The sequence below is a fragment of the Mya arenaria genome, chromosome 15 (genome assembly GCF_026914265.1).
Source record: "Mya arenaria isolate MELC-2E11 chromosome 15, ASM2691426v1".
NCBI classification, from domain to species: Eukaryota; Metazoa; Mollusca; class Bivalvia; order Myida; family Myidae; genus Mya; species Mya arenaria.
The window spans coordinates 16209466-16223575 of record NC_069136.1 but is presented as its reverse complement, the minus strand read 5'-3'; the positions used below and the strand labels follow the sequence as shown (position 1 = coordinate 16223575).

The 14110-nt window shown below is 34.2% G+C and overlaps 1 protein-coding gene across 1 annotated transcript in view; it reads right to left on the bottom strand.

Moving 5' to 3' along the window:
- Positions 1-1683: 1683 nt before the first annotated feature.
- Positions 1684-14110, bottom strand: part of LOC128219150 (fibrillin-2-like) — a 100190-nt gene continuing 87763 nt past the window's right edge. Inside the window, exons 61-72 of the mRNA XM_052926970.1 lie at positions 11018-11140; positions 10282-10401; positions 8998-9117; positions 7961-8080; positions 7569-7685; positions 6748-6864; positions 5543-5659; positions 5066-5182; positions 3339-3455; positions 2750-2866; positions 2015-2131; positions 1684-1829 (exon numbers count right to left, since the gene is read on the bottom strand). Of these exons, the coding sequence (XP_052782930.1) occupies positions 1684-1829; positions 2015-2131; positions 2750-2866; positions 3339-3455; positions 5066-5182; positions 5543-5659; positions 6748-6864; positions 7569-7685; positions 7961-8080; positions 8998-9117; positions 10282-10401; positions 11018-11140 (1448 nt within the window). The remainder of the gene's footprint in view (positions 1830-2014; positions 2132-2749; positions 2867-3338; positions 3456-5065; positions 5183-5542; positions 5660-6747; positions 6865-7568; positions 7686-7960; positions 8081-8997; positions 9118-10281; positions 10402-11017; positions 11141-14110) is intronic.

The following is a 14110-nucleotide window of genomic DNA, read 5'->3' as shown; positions in this document are numbered from 1 at the left end:
TACAGCATGGCCAAAAAGGATAAAATACTAGTTTACGAATTCATTGTACATACGCCAGTCTCGCTTTCAGTAACGAGCTCCGTTTTGGATTTCAGATTATCGGGAAGCACTTGAACCTTATTGGGTGGTATTCAATATTTTACTTAAGTTAATCTTATGGTCATACATTATTGACATCATTCACTATATTGGACAGTTATTTATAACGAGTAATCCGATTAGCTACATCGTTCTTAGATCCAATTAAGACCGAAATTGAATACCAGCCCTTACCTCGGTCGCACTTATCACCAGTCCATCCGTCATCGCACACACATAAATATCCTCCCTCTGTGTTGTTACAAAGCCCGTGGACACAGGGATTTAATTCCGCTTCACACTCATTGATTTCTATACATGGGCAGAGTAAAAAGGTCATTACGAACGGTGAATGCGAACAGGTATGTAACGACGCATAACAGCATCGTCGTATAAACGAAATCGACCACGTTTATTCGGTGATTTTCAAGACATAAACAAGACTTTCTTATGTGGCAAAAAGGCACACTTTCGCCGCATATAAAACAATTAAAACACATACTATTACAATAGTGGTTGATAAAGTTTCATCAAGATCGGACTTATTTTATTTGTGTCCACTTAACCAAGCTTTGAACTAGACTTGTAGAGACGTAAATTCTGACAAAGATTTAGTAAGATCGATTTAAATGTGAACCAAACCAATTGATCTTTCTGCGAAAACGTTTGAAATGACGTTTGGCCCGACTAAAGGCGGGAATATACGTTACGACAACACACAACACCGTCATTTGGGACAATCAGAAAATTGATTCGTCGTATGACGTAACATGTATTTGCCTTTTTGTCAGACTGACGGGCATGTACCCTTGACAATGCGCACTTTCAACGTCATTTCAAACGTGTCTAGAAAAGTCAATTGTTAACGCCGGACAAACAACAGAAATCCAACAATCCTCACAGCTCTACATGTGCTCTTTGTGCTCAGATGAGATAAGAATTATTTCCTTGCCAAGAACCACTGGTAAATTGTGCGACTGTGAAAGTTATTCACGTCTAGGTCATCAGCGTATATCTCTAGATTCCAGGGCAACGAAAGGAAAACTTTTGAAGATTAAATTATTTCCAAAAAAATCAACACAACATTAGTTTTGGGCACTTGAACAAGAGGACTCAGATGACTGATATAGGGTCATCATGGACGTCTTTCTTTCATAGGTTGTATTTAACGAAAAAACACATTTATGAGATCATGGTGCTATGCGGCGTTACATAGGTACAAGTGACAATAAAGAAGAACGCGATCCGACAAACAAAAGGTAAAATAGGATTACAATTAATTTTAATAGAATGATAATTTACTAAGTGAAGTTTACACATAATGGGTCAAATGGTATTAAATTTGAGTAATAATGCGATATGTGTGTAATGTGTTTGTTGCGTTCTGACTTGGTATGTCTTTCGTTAAGTGTGTGTATGCACACATTTTCTTCTGTACACGTGAAGTGTCGTACAATCTGATGCTTAACATGAGTTTATCACGTTAATATTCTTAATATATTTGAATTACTATTTTTAATGTGTCCCTATCGTAATATTAAATTACGGTAGATTCAGTGGAATAGACAAATGATGCCGAAAATGAAGCGATATCAACTTAAATATTTAAGTCCTAAATGCAATGGATAGTTTACCTTCATCACATTGGTTCCCCGCCCATCCTTGGAAGCAGTCGCATTTATAGGAACCAAGACTATTTGCACAACGTCCCTGGTCACATTGATGCAAGCCACGTAGACATTCGTTAACATCTGTAAGAAAATGAACGATTGTCAACATTAAGTTATCAAATACAAGAATATATCTATATAAATAAAAGTTCAGTCTTTAAACGGTCACAGAAACATGTTTAATTCATATTTATATAGTTCGTAAAATATTTAAATAAATTGCTCTCTTTTTAATTAAAACACTTAAACACATTTACAAACTATACCTCTATCACAATATGTTCCATCGAATCCAGAAAAGCAATTGCATCTGTATGAGCCATCTTCATTTTCACACGAGCCGTTGACACAGAGGGCTTTCCCAAGGATGCATTCGTTTAAGTCTGAAATATATTTCATTTATCATGTGTGTTTTTTTTATAATATACCTTAGTATGCTGCATACTTAAAATACAAATACCGTGCTCGAAATAGACTTTAAACGTAGAGCCTCGAAATGGTAAGGAAAACAAAGGAGTTAAATAGAAGCACATGTTTATAAAAACATACTATTTTATGCTTATGCAAAAATATGATGTTCATATGCATTGAAAGGGCAAACAAGAGGTTTACACTTGAAAGATGTAACATTAAATGGGGTTTTCAAAAATAGCTACCATGCCAACTTTCCCTGTTTAAAACACGTCGAAATATCGCTTATATTTTTATTTATCTATCTGTACACAAATCACATGGGATATTTTTGTGATTCGATCACTACAGCCAAATGAGTGCAACATAATTGTGTATTATTTTTTATTATTTTTTTGTTTGCATCTATTAATTAAAAACATATATTATGACCCTTTAAAAGTAAGGTTTTGTTGATGAATAACTCGCGTACATTGAACTAGCCTAAAGTATTAGGCATTTTCAACAATTGGTGTGATATTATAAAATATTATTCCAAATCAAACTAAACAATAGCTGATTTTATTCAAACTCGTACTGTTATTACATACCACTGTCGCACTTGCTACCAGTCCAACCGGCATCGCACGTACACGTAAAACCGCCAATCTCGTTTGTACAGTCACCATGCACGCAAACAGATATCGGCCCACTACACTCGTTGATATCTGGGAGAGACATTTAACACAAAACTGTTTTTGGCATTGTTTCTACATTTGAGGCTCATGTATAACATTAGGATATAAATAGTGCATTTACTTTAAGCACAAAACGAACTTGGATTCAAATATATATGCGTTATATCAATGTGCAACTTGATTAATGAAAATGTTAGCACTTCTGTGGTCTTTAATAAAATATCATCCAAGAAGTACAAGCTTTAAAATCTTTAAACGAATAATAACATTCTTATAAACATACACTCTATTGCCAAATGTTGTTTAATAAGTCTAGAATATCTGCATATACGTGGTCGGCTATCGACATAGTTCTTGACCCTTTCTTTTCATTGCGATCAATGTAGTATATTTGAAGTAATATTTCCTTTTGGGATCCCACGCACGTGTCTTGTATTAAATGCTAAACCAAAGCTCAAAAAATGGAATTTATCAAAAAAGAAAAGTTCACGTAACACTGTACCTTTATCGCAAAACACTCCCTCCCAGCCAGTGTTGCAAATACATGTGTATGATCCAATAGAGTTTTCGCAAGTGCCATTGACACATTTGGACCCGTCACCTTCACATTCATTTACATCTGCAATGAAAATATTGAACTTTAATCAGCGATTTAAGTAATGAAGTGAAGCTGTGTCTTCGGAGAGGGAGGGGCATTATCTGCTAGAAATGGAAACATAGGACTTTTATCTAGTTCGTGGGAAAGTGAAATGAAGTCGTATCGGAGGAGGGTAGAGGTGACATCTTACAGAGATGAAACTTCGGACATTTATCCAACGAGGGAGGGTAAACATCACCTGACAAAAATGGAAACAAGTTCGTACGGAATCATACTTAAGCTGGGTCCTCGGAGAGAGGCAACACCTGACAGAGATGAAACTTTAGTCGTTTATCCAGAGAGGGAGGGTAAACATCACCTGACAGAAATGGAAACAGGTTCGCACGATAGCTGTGTATTCGTGGATGCGAGGAGGGGCAATACTTGGCAGAGATGAACCACTGAACCTTAATTTAGTATGGGAGAGGGACATCACTTGACCGAAATAGAAACAGGACATTTATCTAGTCCGTACGGTAAAGAATTCGGTGTCCTCGGAGGAGAGGGGCAACACCTGACAGAGATGAAACATTACACCTTTATATAGTGTGTACGGTAGTAAAATGAAGCTGCGTAATGGGGGACGGGAGGTTAACCCCTGACAGAGATGAACACATTGGACCTTAAACCAGTGGGTACGGTAGTACAATTAAACCTTGTTTATGAAGCGCCTGGGCATGGCAGGGTGTATCACCAGTCATATACATTAGACGCAATGTACCTATTACCACCAGTTGGAATTGTAATGAAATGACACTATATAACATGGGGCCATGAGATTAAAGTGTAATCTTCGCGAATATTTTTTTACAGAACCTATATTCTTATGGTTCTCTTTGAGAAAGAGATATCTGAGCAATTAGAATCATGGTGTTTATCAAATATATCAAGTTCATGCAGTTTCTCCCAAACATAAATTGAAAATGAATTTCAGTCCATATGCCATATTCATAGTAAAATATATGTATGTAAGTTATTCGGCTTAACTGAAATCCACTTAAATACGGTGAAAGTGGAGACATTGTCTTCAAGTAACACTCAGAAATCGGAGACTGTGCATGTTGAAGTTCGTCAGTAGTTTGCGGTTCCAAATAATGATCATTGTCTTCTCTATACTGTTTTTGGTTGTCATGACTATTACATTTTAGACTATTGGTCTCAATTTCTGAAAACAACTCTTATGCTGACCAAGTTTAAGTATCTTCTTGCATTTGGACTTATAAAATAAATGTGCTTTAACTTGAGTTAAAACTCCAACAAAAGTTAGCTTAAGTGAGTATTTGTGGGAAAAACTTTCTTGTTAAGCTTCATAACTGTTTTAAAAGCAGAATGTTTCACGAAATAGACTAAAAATGAAAGTGGCCTGATCCTCTTCATGATTGACTTAAGAATGTATAAACAATGTAGACCCTTAACTATACATAGATTATGTTCCGTCTATCTTTTCCATATATTATAGGTCATGACACATTTACAACAGCAGGAACTCGATAAGCTACACGATTGATACTAAAAATGTGCTGATACTGTTATAATGAGCTTAAAAATAGTAAAAGTCTTAAGTATACCATACTGGATTTTGTTTGTCTTACCTTTGTCACAGAGTGGTCCAGTGAAGCCAGACATACAGTTACATGTGTAGGAACCTTGATTGTTGATACAGTCTCCATTAACACACAGATCGCTGCCAAGTGTACACTCATTCACGTCTGAAGGAATAAAACAACAATGGATGTTATATGAATGTTTAAAGGTGAGCAAAAACCAATTACAATAGTGTATTCATTTACTACCCTAGGGTTACATTACCAGCAACAGCTACATAATTATTTCATATAGCGCATTTGTGTACTCGATCCGGATTAACTCTACCTGATATAATATTTAAGAGATAAAGTGATAAGTGGTATTTGAAATTTGTTCAGTGTTCAAACAAAATCTGTCAGAAAATTAAATCCGGACAAAAATTAGATCAAAATACAAAATAAAAGCAATTTCAAATGCTTTTTAACATTCCAGATCAAGTTAAGGGTCAACTACCTAAGATCAGAGTTATTGTAATGGTATACCTTTATCACATAGTGTCCCTTCCCAGCCAAGGTCACATACGCATGTGTACCCTCCCTCCGTATTGTTACAATAACCCTTGTCACAGTTGTCCAACGATGCCTCACACTCGTTTATTTCTGGAAATGTTAAATATACATGTGAATGAACGAAAACAGGAACATTTAAAATGCGTTTTAACGATATAATATCGATCCGTAGTAGTCATGAATATAATGGAAAACATTCAAATTCGAGAATAATAATGTGTTTTTAAATATCCACACGCCAATACCTTATGAAAATCAAAAGTAGAAAGTCACTGTGTATATTCGTACGTATAAAAGTATGTTATATATACATAAGATTGTATTTTGTAAAGAAAAATAAAATATTAAAATGAAGATTTTATTTGGCTTTTAAAGATTGTAAAATAGGTCGTATAACGTCCAAATCCGTTGAAAAGCAAATATACAAACTTCAAGTATTAGGTTGAGGATGAACTACTTTTAGAAATCAATATTTAAAGTCGATCTTCGAATACTCAGAGCTTGTTTGACAATTAAAGATAATTTTATGAGCTTTTTTTATTGCACATATATTATACATGTTTCGGTTTCAGGTAACGACGTTAGTGTGATGTACAAACAGCTGTTGTATTACTATCTTCATTTTAAAAATAATGAGGTTCTATAAATTCTAATTTGAACATCGGTTTCATCTTTTCAACGTGTGTATCGTACGTTTGCATTGTGTTTTTGTTGTTGTGTGTTTTGGTTTATCAGCTGATGGGGCAATTATTCTTGTGTTATTCGGTTAAATATGCTAATTAAAAGAAACATACAATTTCTATGCGGACTTCATGTCTTTAAAAAACAAACACACTGACAATTTAAAAATTCATCATTTTACATAGTAGCACTCGGACGTTCACTTATATGTGCATGTAGATACACAACACTGTTTATTATGTATAACAATCTACTATAGCTATAATAAATACAATAATGTAAATGTTTTTGTTTTTATTAATTATGGTCCATTTAGCCAAACATTCGAAGCTGAATGACTATAAAGCCCCTGAAACAACGCGTGTAGAGCCTATAACACGCCACCTACTGGCCATAACATTCAATCATGCAAATTAATTTTCTCCTATTTATATTTTCAAACGTAGAAAATTATAAATCCTAGTATTCATTGTCGTAAGAGGGTAAGAGTATATTACCTATTTCACAAAACCGTCCCGTCCAACCAGATTGGCAATCGCACGTGTACGATCCCTCCGTGTTCGAGCAGCTGCCTCGCTCACATTCGTCGATTTTTTCGCTACACTCGTTAATATCTTAAACATATCGTTGATCAGAGGCTAAACATTGTCTAGTGTATTTGTTTGAACGACTTACCACTGGTTGTCCCGTAATCAAACGTGTAGAAGATTAATATTAGTATGCTATGTATAGATCTACTTTTTGTGATGATTTACATATTAACACACATATACACAATGTATCGAAATATTTATGGTTTGTCATGCACAGTCATGCAACACAAAAAACAATTATGTATATATTTAAACCACATAGATAACACTAAAACTTCAGAAATATCTATATAAAACGATACAAATTACAGATAGTGCTTACAAACAGGATACATATCGACAGTCAATAATATAAACACTTTATAATGAGTTTCTGATTAACGAACAACTGACAAAAAGGAATAAGACTCCTTTCTTAAACTAGAGGGGTTAGGCAACACTGTTTTTACGGCTACGTGTACGTGTGGGCTACGTTTTGTTGATTCAACAATTAAGGTATGTTTTTGTTGCCCAAGTGTAGATTGTGATGTACGATTTCACTAAGTAAGTTAACGAGTTTCAGCGAGTCTACAAGTACTGGTTAAAAGTAGTATTTCGACCAAAATACGACTTTTAAACTAAAATGCAACAATTACAAATACGTGTAGTTACACTTAAGTACACGTACACGCTATACATTGCTACCTCTCTAATGTTCAAACTAATGCATGCGCATGCGCTCAAACCTGTACTGCAGGTGATGTCCCGCCAGCCTTTCTCGCAATCACACGTAAACGACCCCACCGTGTTAACACAGGACCCATGGTTACAGTCATGGTCCCCATTCGTACACTCGTTTATATCTACACAAAATCGATCATACACATAGTCAGTTGAAATGTAAGCGTTTGCGGTATGTTTCAGTTATTAAAAACGTGTAGCATTTTAATTAACTTTAACAAAGTTGGAAAGAAATGTGTAACAGGAACAGGACTTCGTCTATATCGATGTGTAGCCAAGCTTTTCAGCGAAAACTTTAGCAATGAAATGTGCAATGTAAGTTTATAAATGAAAACCAATAGTAAACAATAGGAACGTAAATGATATATGAGTAACATTAGCAATTTTATAAACAAACCATTTCCACATGTTTGGCCCTCAAATCCAGCACTGCAATTACAGCTGAAAGATCCCATGGAATTTACGCACGTTGCGCCGTTCTGACACTGCACTGTACCTACATCACACTCGTTCACATCTGGAAAATCAGAAAGACAAAGTTATTCTATCAAATGGTGTTCAAGGGGATGCATCTTAATAAAACAAACTCATCTTAGTTTGATTGTGTTTTCTAAGCCAGTAACTGTTATTGGCGGAGTGTGAGTAATTGAATATATCTCACATCTGTATAAATTAAGCAATAATTATTATTGTAAAATACTATGAATGTCTTCATTTTATATTTGATTCATTATCATCTGTCACAGATTACGTTTAAGGGGATGACAATATTATTATTATTATTATTATTATTATTATTATTATTAATGCTAATATGCATACTATTATGTTGAACATTCCTGATAAATGTCCTTACAATTTATTTACATTTACTGCCACAAACAAAGCTAAAATTCGTTGACGATTTAATTGCAAAAAATAAATATCCACTTAATGGAACATTTGCTTCCTAGGAAAGAAACTCTCCGTTATCAAGACAAATTGTATTCTAAGGAAAGTAACTCGTCGTTGAAATGCGACCTAGCACTTGATGCTTTATTTCGCAGTAACATTGTTTGGCTGGAATGTTGAAACAAATTATTTAAGGATTCAAAACAGTAAAATGACTGTTTTGTATTCAAATTTGATGATATATTTATGAACTTTTACGCGCACTACTCTTCTTTAAAGATATTTGTCTTGGAGCACAAGTAGAGCTATTTTAAATTATTTCTTTTGATATTAAAATCACAGTGCAGTCACAAAGACAATAATTTCGTGAGGCCTAAAGTTTAATATAGTTAATGAAATTTATTATAGAAACGATCAACACAATTATATAAAATAAAGAAAAGAAGACTGTTTTCGCATAATTCTGAGGGCTTTACTTCAGAAAGTGTCCACATTAAAACAAAGTAGATTGCTTGGCACGTTGTACATTATTATGTTCCAAACCTTGTGAACAAAGCTTTCCACCCCATCCTGAAGCACACGAACAAGTGTAGCTTCCCTTTGTGTTGACACAGGTGGCTCCATTTTCGCAATCGTCACTTCCGGTTGAACATTCGTTGATATCTAGATATATGTTAAAACAACAGTTTATCAAATCGTTTGTTATTTAAAATCATTTGGTATCAATTACAGTAACTTTCCTGTACTACGAACTGAGCTCATTTATTTCAAGAGAGCGACACCGACCACTGAATTTAGTTCGTTTAATTCGTTTTACATGAACTATGGTCGATCGTTTACATTAATCGGTTAATAGATTATTAAATATGACTCAGATTTAAGTTAATAAAATACTTGGGTCTGATTTTCTATTTTAAAGAGATGATTAACAAACAAACTATACATTTCGGGAGATTAACGTAATAACCTGAGCAAATTCGTCCGTGATAAAGAGATAGGTGTCTGTGTTGGCATTGAAGTGTGTTGTTTTTGTTTCGTTGTTAAAAATAATTATAGGTTATTAAACATTGTTCTGCACAGTACGGATACATATTTGGACGAGTACACAGCTTGGAAAGTCATACTGGACGAGCCGCTAGGCGAGACCTATATGGATTTCCAAGATGTGTTCGAGTCCAAATATATTCCGTATTGTACAGAACAATGTTAAATGACCTTTTTATTATATACCTTTAAATATAATCCCAAATATATTCTGTATTGTACAGAAAATGTTAAATAATAATTAATAATAATAATAATAAATAATATTAAAAGCAATAATAATAATAATAATAATAATAATAATAATAATAATAATAATAATAATTATAATAATGTCCGTGTTTACACACGACAATATTGATCCGATAATAACAAAATCTTTATCGTAACACTTTATCTAGAGCGCCTGTTGATTCGGATTTTCATTCGGAATCTTCACGGGTTTTGGTCTTTTTCATAGGTCTAACATGGGACCTGTGATTCTTAAAATACGGAAAAATATTGTATTTTTGGACTCGCGTGCGTCCCAATACGGAAATATATTGTACGGTCACGTGGCTCAAAAGAACGTCTACGATTGGACGTATAAATTAGGTATAGAATAATATAATATATTGATTATGAAAGTATTTTCTTTTAGTGTTTCAGTATGACAATCATTGCATAGTTAACACACATATGGCCAACTTCACCAATTTAAGCAAAGTATTAACATTTGTTATTGTACATTGGTAGAATATGATCAAACATATTAAGAACAATACAATTGTGCTGGTTACTGACCTGTATTGCATCGCTGTCCATCAAAACCATCGGGACAATCACAAGAGAATGACCCAGGTAGGTTCGTGCATTCTGCTCCATTTTGACAGTCAGCCATACCGTTTGTGCATTCGTTTATGTCTGTAAATCAAAATAAAACAGGGATGTTAATAGGTTAACATATCTTCAAGGTTCAGTGTTTTCACGTTGGTGACTCTAGTTCTTTGTGCTTTGTTTGGGGCCTTGCATTGTGCTTTCTAAACATGGTTTATTTTTGAATGTTCGACTGCTTGGCTTGTATGAGTAATAAGCGTTGTATTTTTAATATACCAAGCAACCAACTTGTCTATTCTATGATGCTTGTGACAGCCTGACGTAAGTGTTGTTGTCATTTTGTCCTTTGGAAATAATTTAAAAATAAAACTGGACCAGCATAATAATTTGATAATTTGCTGATGTGCATTTAAATTTCACTTAACTTTGTTTATCAGTTTCATCATTTCAACGCCTAGAATAAAACAAGGGAACTACAGGGAAAACAAATAGCCTACACTTTAACAAAGATCCTGTTTAAGGGCACTAGAAGATAAACAAAAAAAACAACATCAAAAACAAAAGCATGCGATACCGCGCTACAAGACATCTGACATTACATACTGAACGAAATAACGCCAAATGGTAATAAAACCATCTTTGAATTGTTTAATGCTTCACTATTGTAATGTCTTTGAAGCCGGAAAGATCTAAGATGACGTACCAGCAGTGCAAATCGTTCCAGTGTACCCTGTGGCTGAACAGTCACACGAGTATGACCCTGGAAGGTCAATACAACGACCACCGTTCCTACATGCGTGTGTTCCGCTTGTGCACTCATTAATGTCTGAAATGTCGACATTCTCGATACATTGAATACTCACTAGAAAGTGATTGCATACAAATTAACACGTTTAATCATCTTAACACATGTCACAAATAAATAACAAAAACATGAGAATATATATCACAGACATAATGAGGCATTGCAAGCATTATATACTTTAGAAAATAATAAATTAATATACATCTCATATATTTAAATTTGCTAAACATTAGTGGGTTATACATTAAAATAAAAAAAAAAATACAAAGGACAACTTACTGAAACATAATATCATCAAACAAATAACTAAGATGAGTACATAATATACAGATCATAAATAGAAGAACCGTTCCCACCACATTTTTATGAATCACTTATGTAACAGCATTAAAATGTAAAGCAAATGATTTATTTTTCATTTACTTGTCTCTGAATCAAACTACCGGCAATGCTTTCCTTTTCTTAATACATAGCTTGCTTTAGAAAAGATGTGAATAATCTAACGCTCATAATACTGACTATAATTTTATTTGTTCTTAAGTGGCACTAAAACACGGGTGCGAAACAGTGGCTCCAGCTCTTTTAGGAGCTGTGGAAAAAAAGAGCCAATGACACTTCCGAGCTGGAGCAAAAGAACGGATATCATCGTAAAACGAAAATATGTCTCGTTATTTTATCTAATATCACAATTGTGAGGGCTTATTATAGAAATCGGGGAATGCAGTGCCATATAAGTATGTTTAATCTTCACACGTATTTGGGCTATTTTGTATACATATTGTGTATGGAGTTATAAAACCGATTCTCCCATCAAACACATCAATGTTTACAAACGAAAGTAGAACATTTTCACCAGTTTTCAGCTGAATTTCACTCAAGAAGCTTACATTTAAGATAAAGCCAGTATTATCGAGTGCTTTTATTTTGTCGGGAATAAAAATGACCGCCTGATTACCGGAATAAGCATGTTTATACTCCTTTACTGGGTTGAGCTGGAGCCAAAGCCAGGGAGCTGGAGCCAAAGCGTGGAGGCTGAGCCAATACGCTGAATGATAATGCCTGTTTTGATGAGAAATATCGGCAAATTCCGAATGCTAAATTCTTTATTAATAACGATTATTGCATAAAATGTGTGCATTCGGTTCACTCTCGTGATGTGTTTAAACGCAATTATCAGTAAAATTATCGGTAAAAAGTGCATTATTCAGTAAATTCACGTGCCGTTAATTCCCGGCTTTTTTGTTTAACATAAGCTCTATCAGGGCCCGCATCATAACAATGGAGACTGAGTGACCTGCTCTCTGACCGAAAGTGGGTCAACGATGCAAATATTGCACTTAAACATATTTCAGCATATATATAGCTGTATACAAACATTAAAGAAATGAAATAAACCACATATAACTTACATATTTCCTTCTGAAATATCTTTGCCTGGCAAGCTGATGTGCGTTTACTAGATAATACTTTCTGCAGTTATTTTGACTATTTGTTTGCTCTAAAAGCACTAAATTAAGTCTAAAACGTTTAACTCCTCCAAACTTTAGTCATTTCTGTTGATTTTATTCAGAACAAACGACTTATATGGACATGATTCCATTACTTTGTATGCAATGAACAAAGAGTTTTCAAATATATTTTTCTCTGTTAGATGCTGAACATTTTGTCCAGAACATTTTAACAATTTTTCCCGGTTTAAATGAGTTGCCAAAACCATGGACCTATAAACCATGGATTGGCAACTCTCATCTGTGTTAATGCGATAATCTCAAACTCACGCGTGCAGCGGGAATTCATTCCGAGATCTTACCATGTGGTCATTTTCGAGACCCCGACATCGGCCGAATATATACATGTAGGAAAACATTAATTAAAATTGACTCAAATGCGTGGTACTTTCATTTGAGTTGATAATAGTCCAGTTGAATCTGATTAAAATCAGTTAAAAAAAGTTATTAATTATAATTAAATCTATAACAAGGCATTATTAGCAGAGTTGGCGGAAATAACCGAAGATCGCCATTAATCACCGATCGGAGATTCGGCGAAATATTTCGATATTTGCCGAGCGCGCGCTAAGGATTGTGGGTAAATTATTATTTCTTATCGTTTCACCGATATGGGGCAGTTGCCAATTCATGGTTTATAGGTCCGTGCCAAAACATATAAATTTTAAAGTAGGAATATATCGGTAATTATTCGATTACCCGATAGGTATTGTGTGTAAATAATCCAGGTAATCCAGTAAATTACTAAAAAAGAAAACACTTTGGAACCACTGTTTCGCATTCGTGTAAAAGGGTTAATATTGATGCTTGCCAAACATTTCATTTAACTCGTTGTTATGTTTAACTTTTTTGACTAATTAATGCATTAAAATTAATGAAAAGAAATGTTGCCTAAACCTATAGTGTGCCCCTTTGAAGTGTGGACTAGCCAGTCTTTCAGTCAAATCTTGAATTGCTTTGAAATTTATGAAGTGTAGAATTTACTCTTTTCTTACAAAAGTGGTATTAACAACTGAGTAAATGGTAAGACATACGAGCGAGATAGTTTACATCCTAATCAACAACAAAACGTATACACGTTTAAAACCAGAATCAATATGTATTTTAACAGTGTAGTAATTGTTGAAATGGTATGTCTTCAAACATGACCCACAGGCTCCACTATCTCGATGACCCACAGGCTCCACTATCTCGAAAATACAATTATTTTTATAACGTATTTACGAAATATGCTTCTTAGCTTTAAATGCGAAGGAAGGCACTTTTTTTAAAAAAACATATAGAAGTTATGCAGTTCCATGGTAAAATGAAATAAGATCGAGATTGAGATTTGATAAAGTATTTTGTGATATTTTCGCCTAGGGTGGTTTTCAACATGCACAGTAAGTCAAGCATATGGTCATACTTTTGACATTATTCACTCTATAGGTCAGATAACAGGTAATCCGATTTTTAACATCTTTCTTAGATTCAATTAAGACCG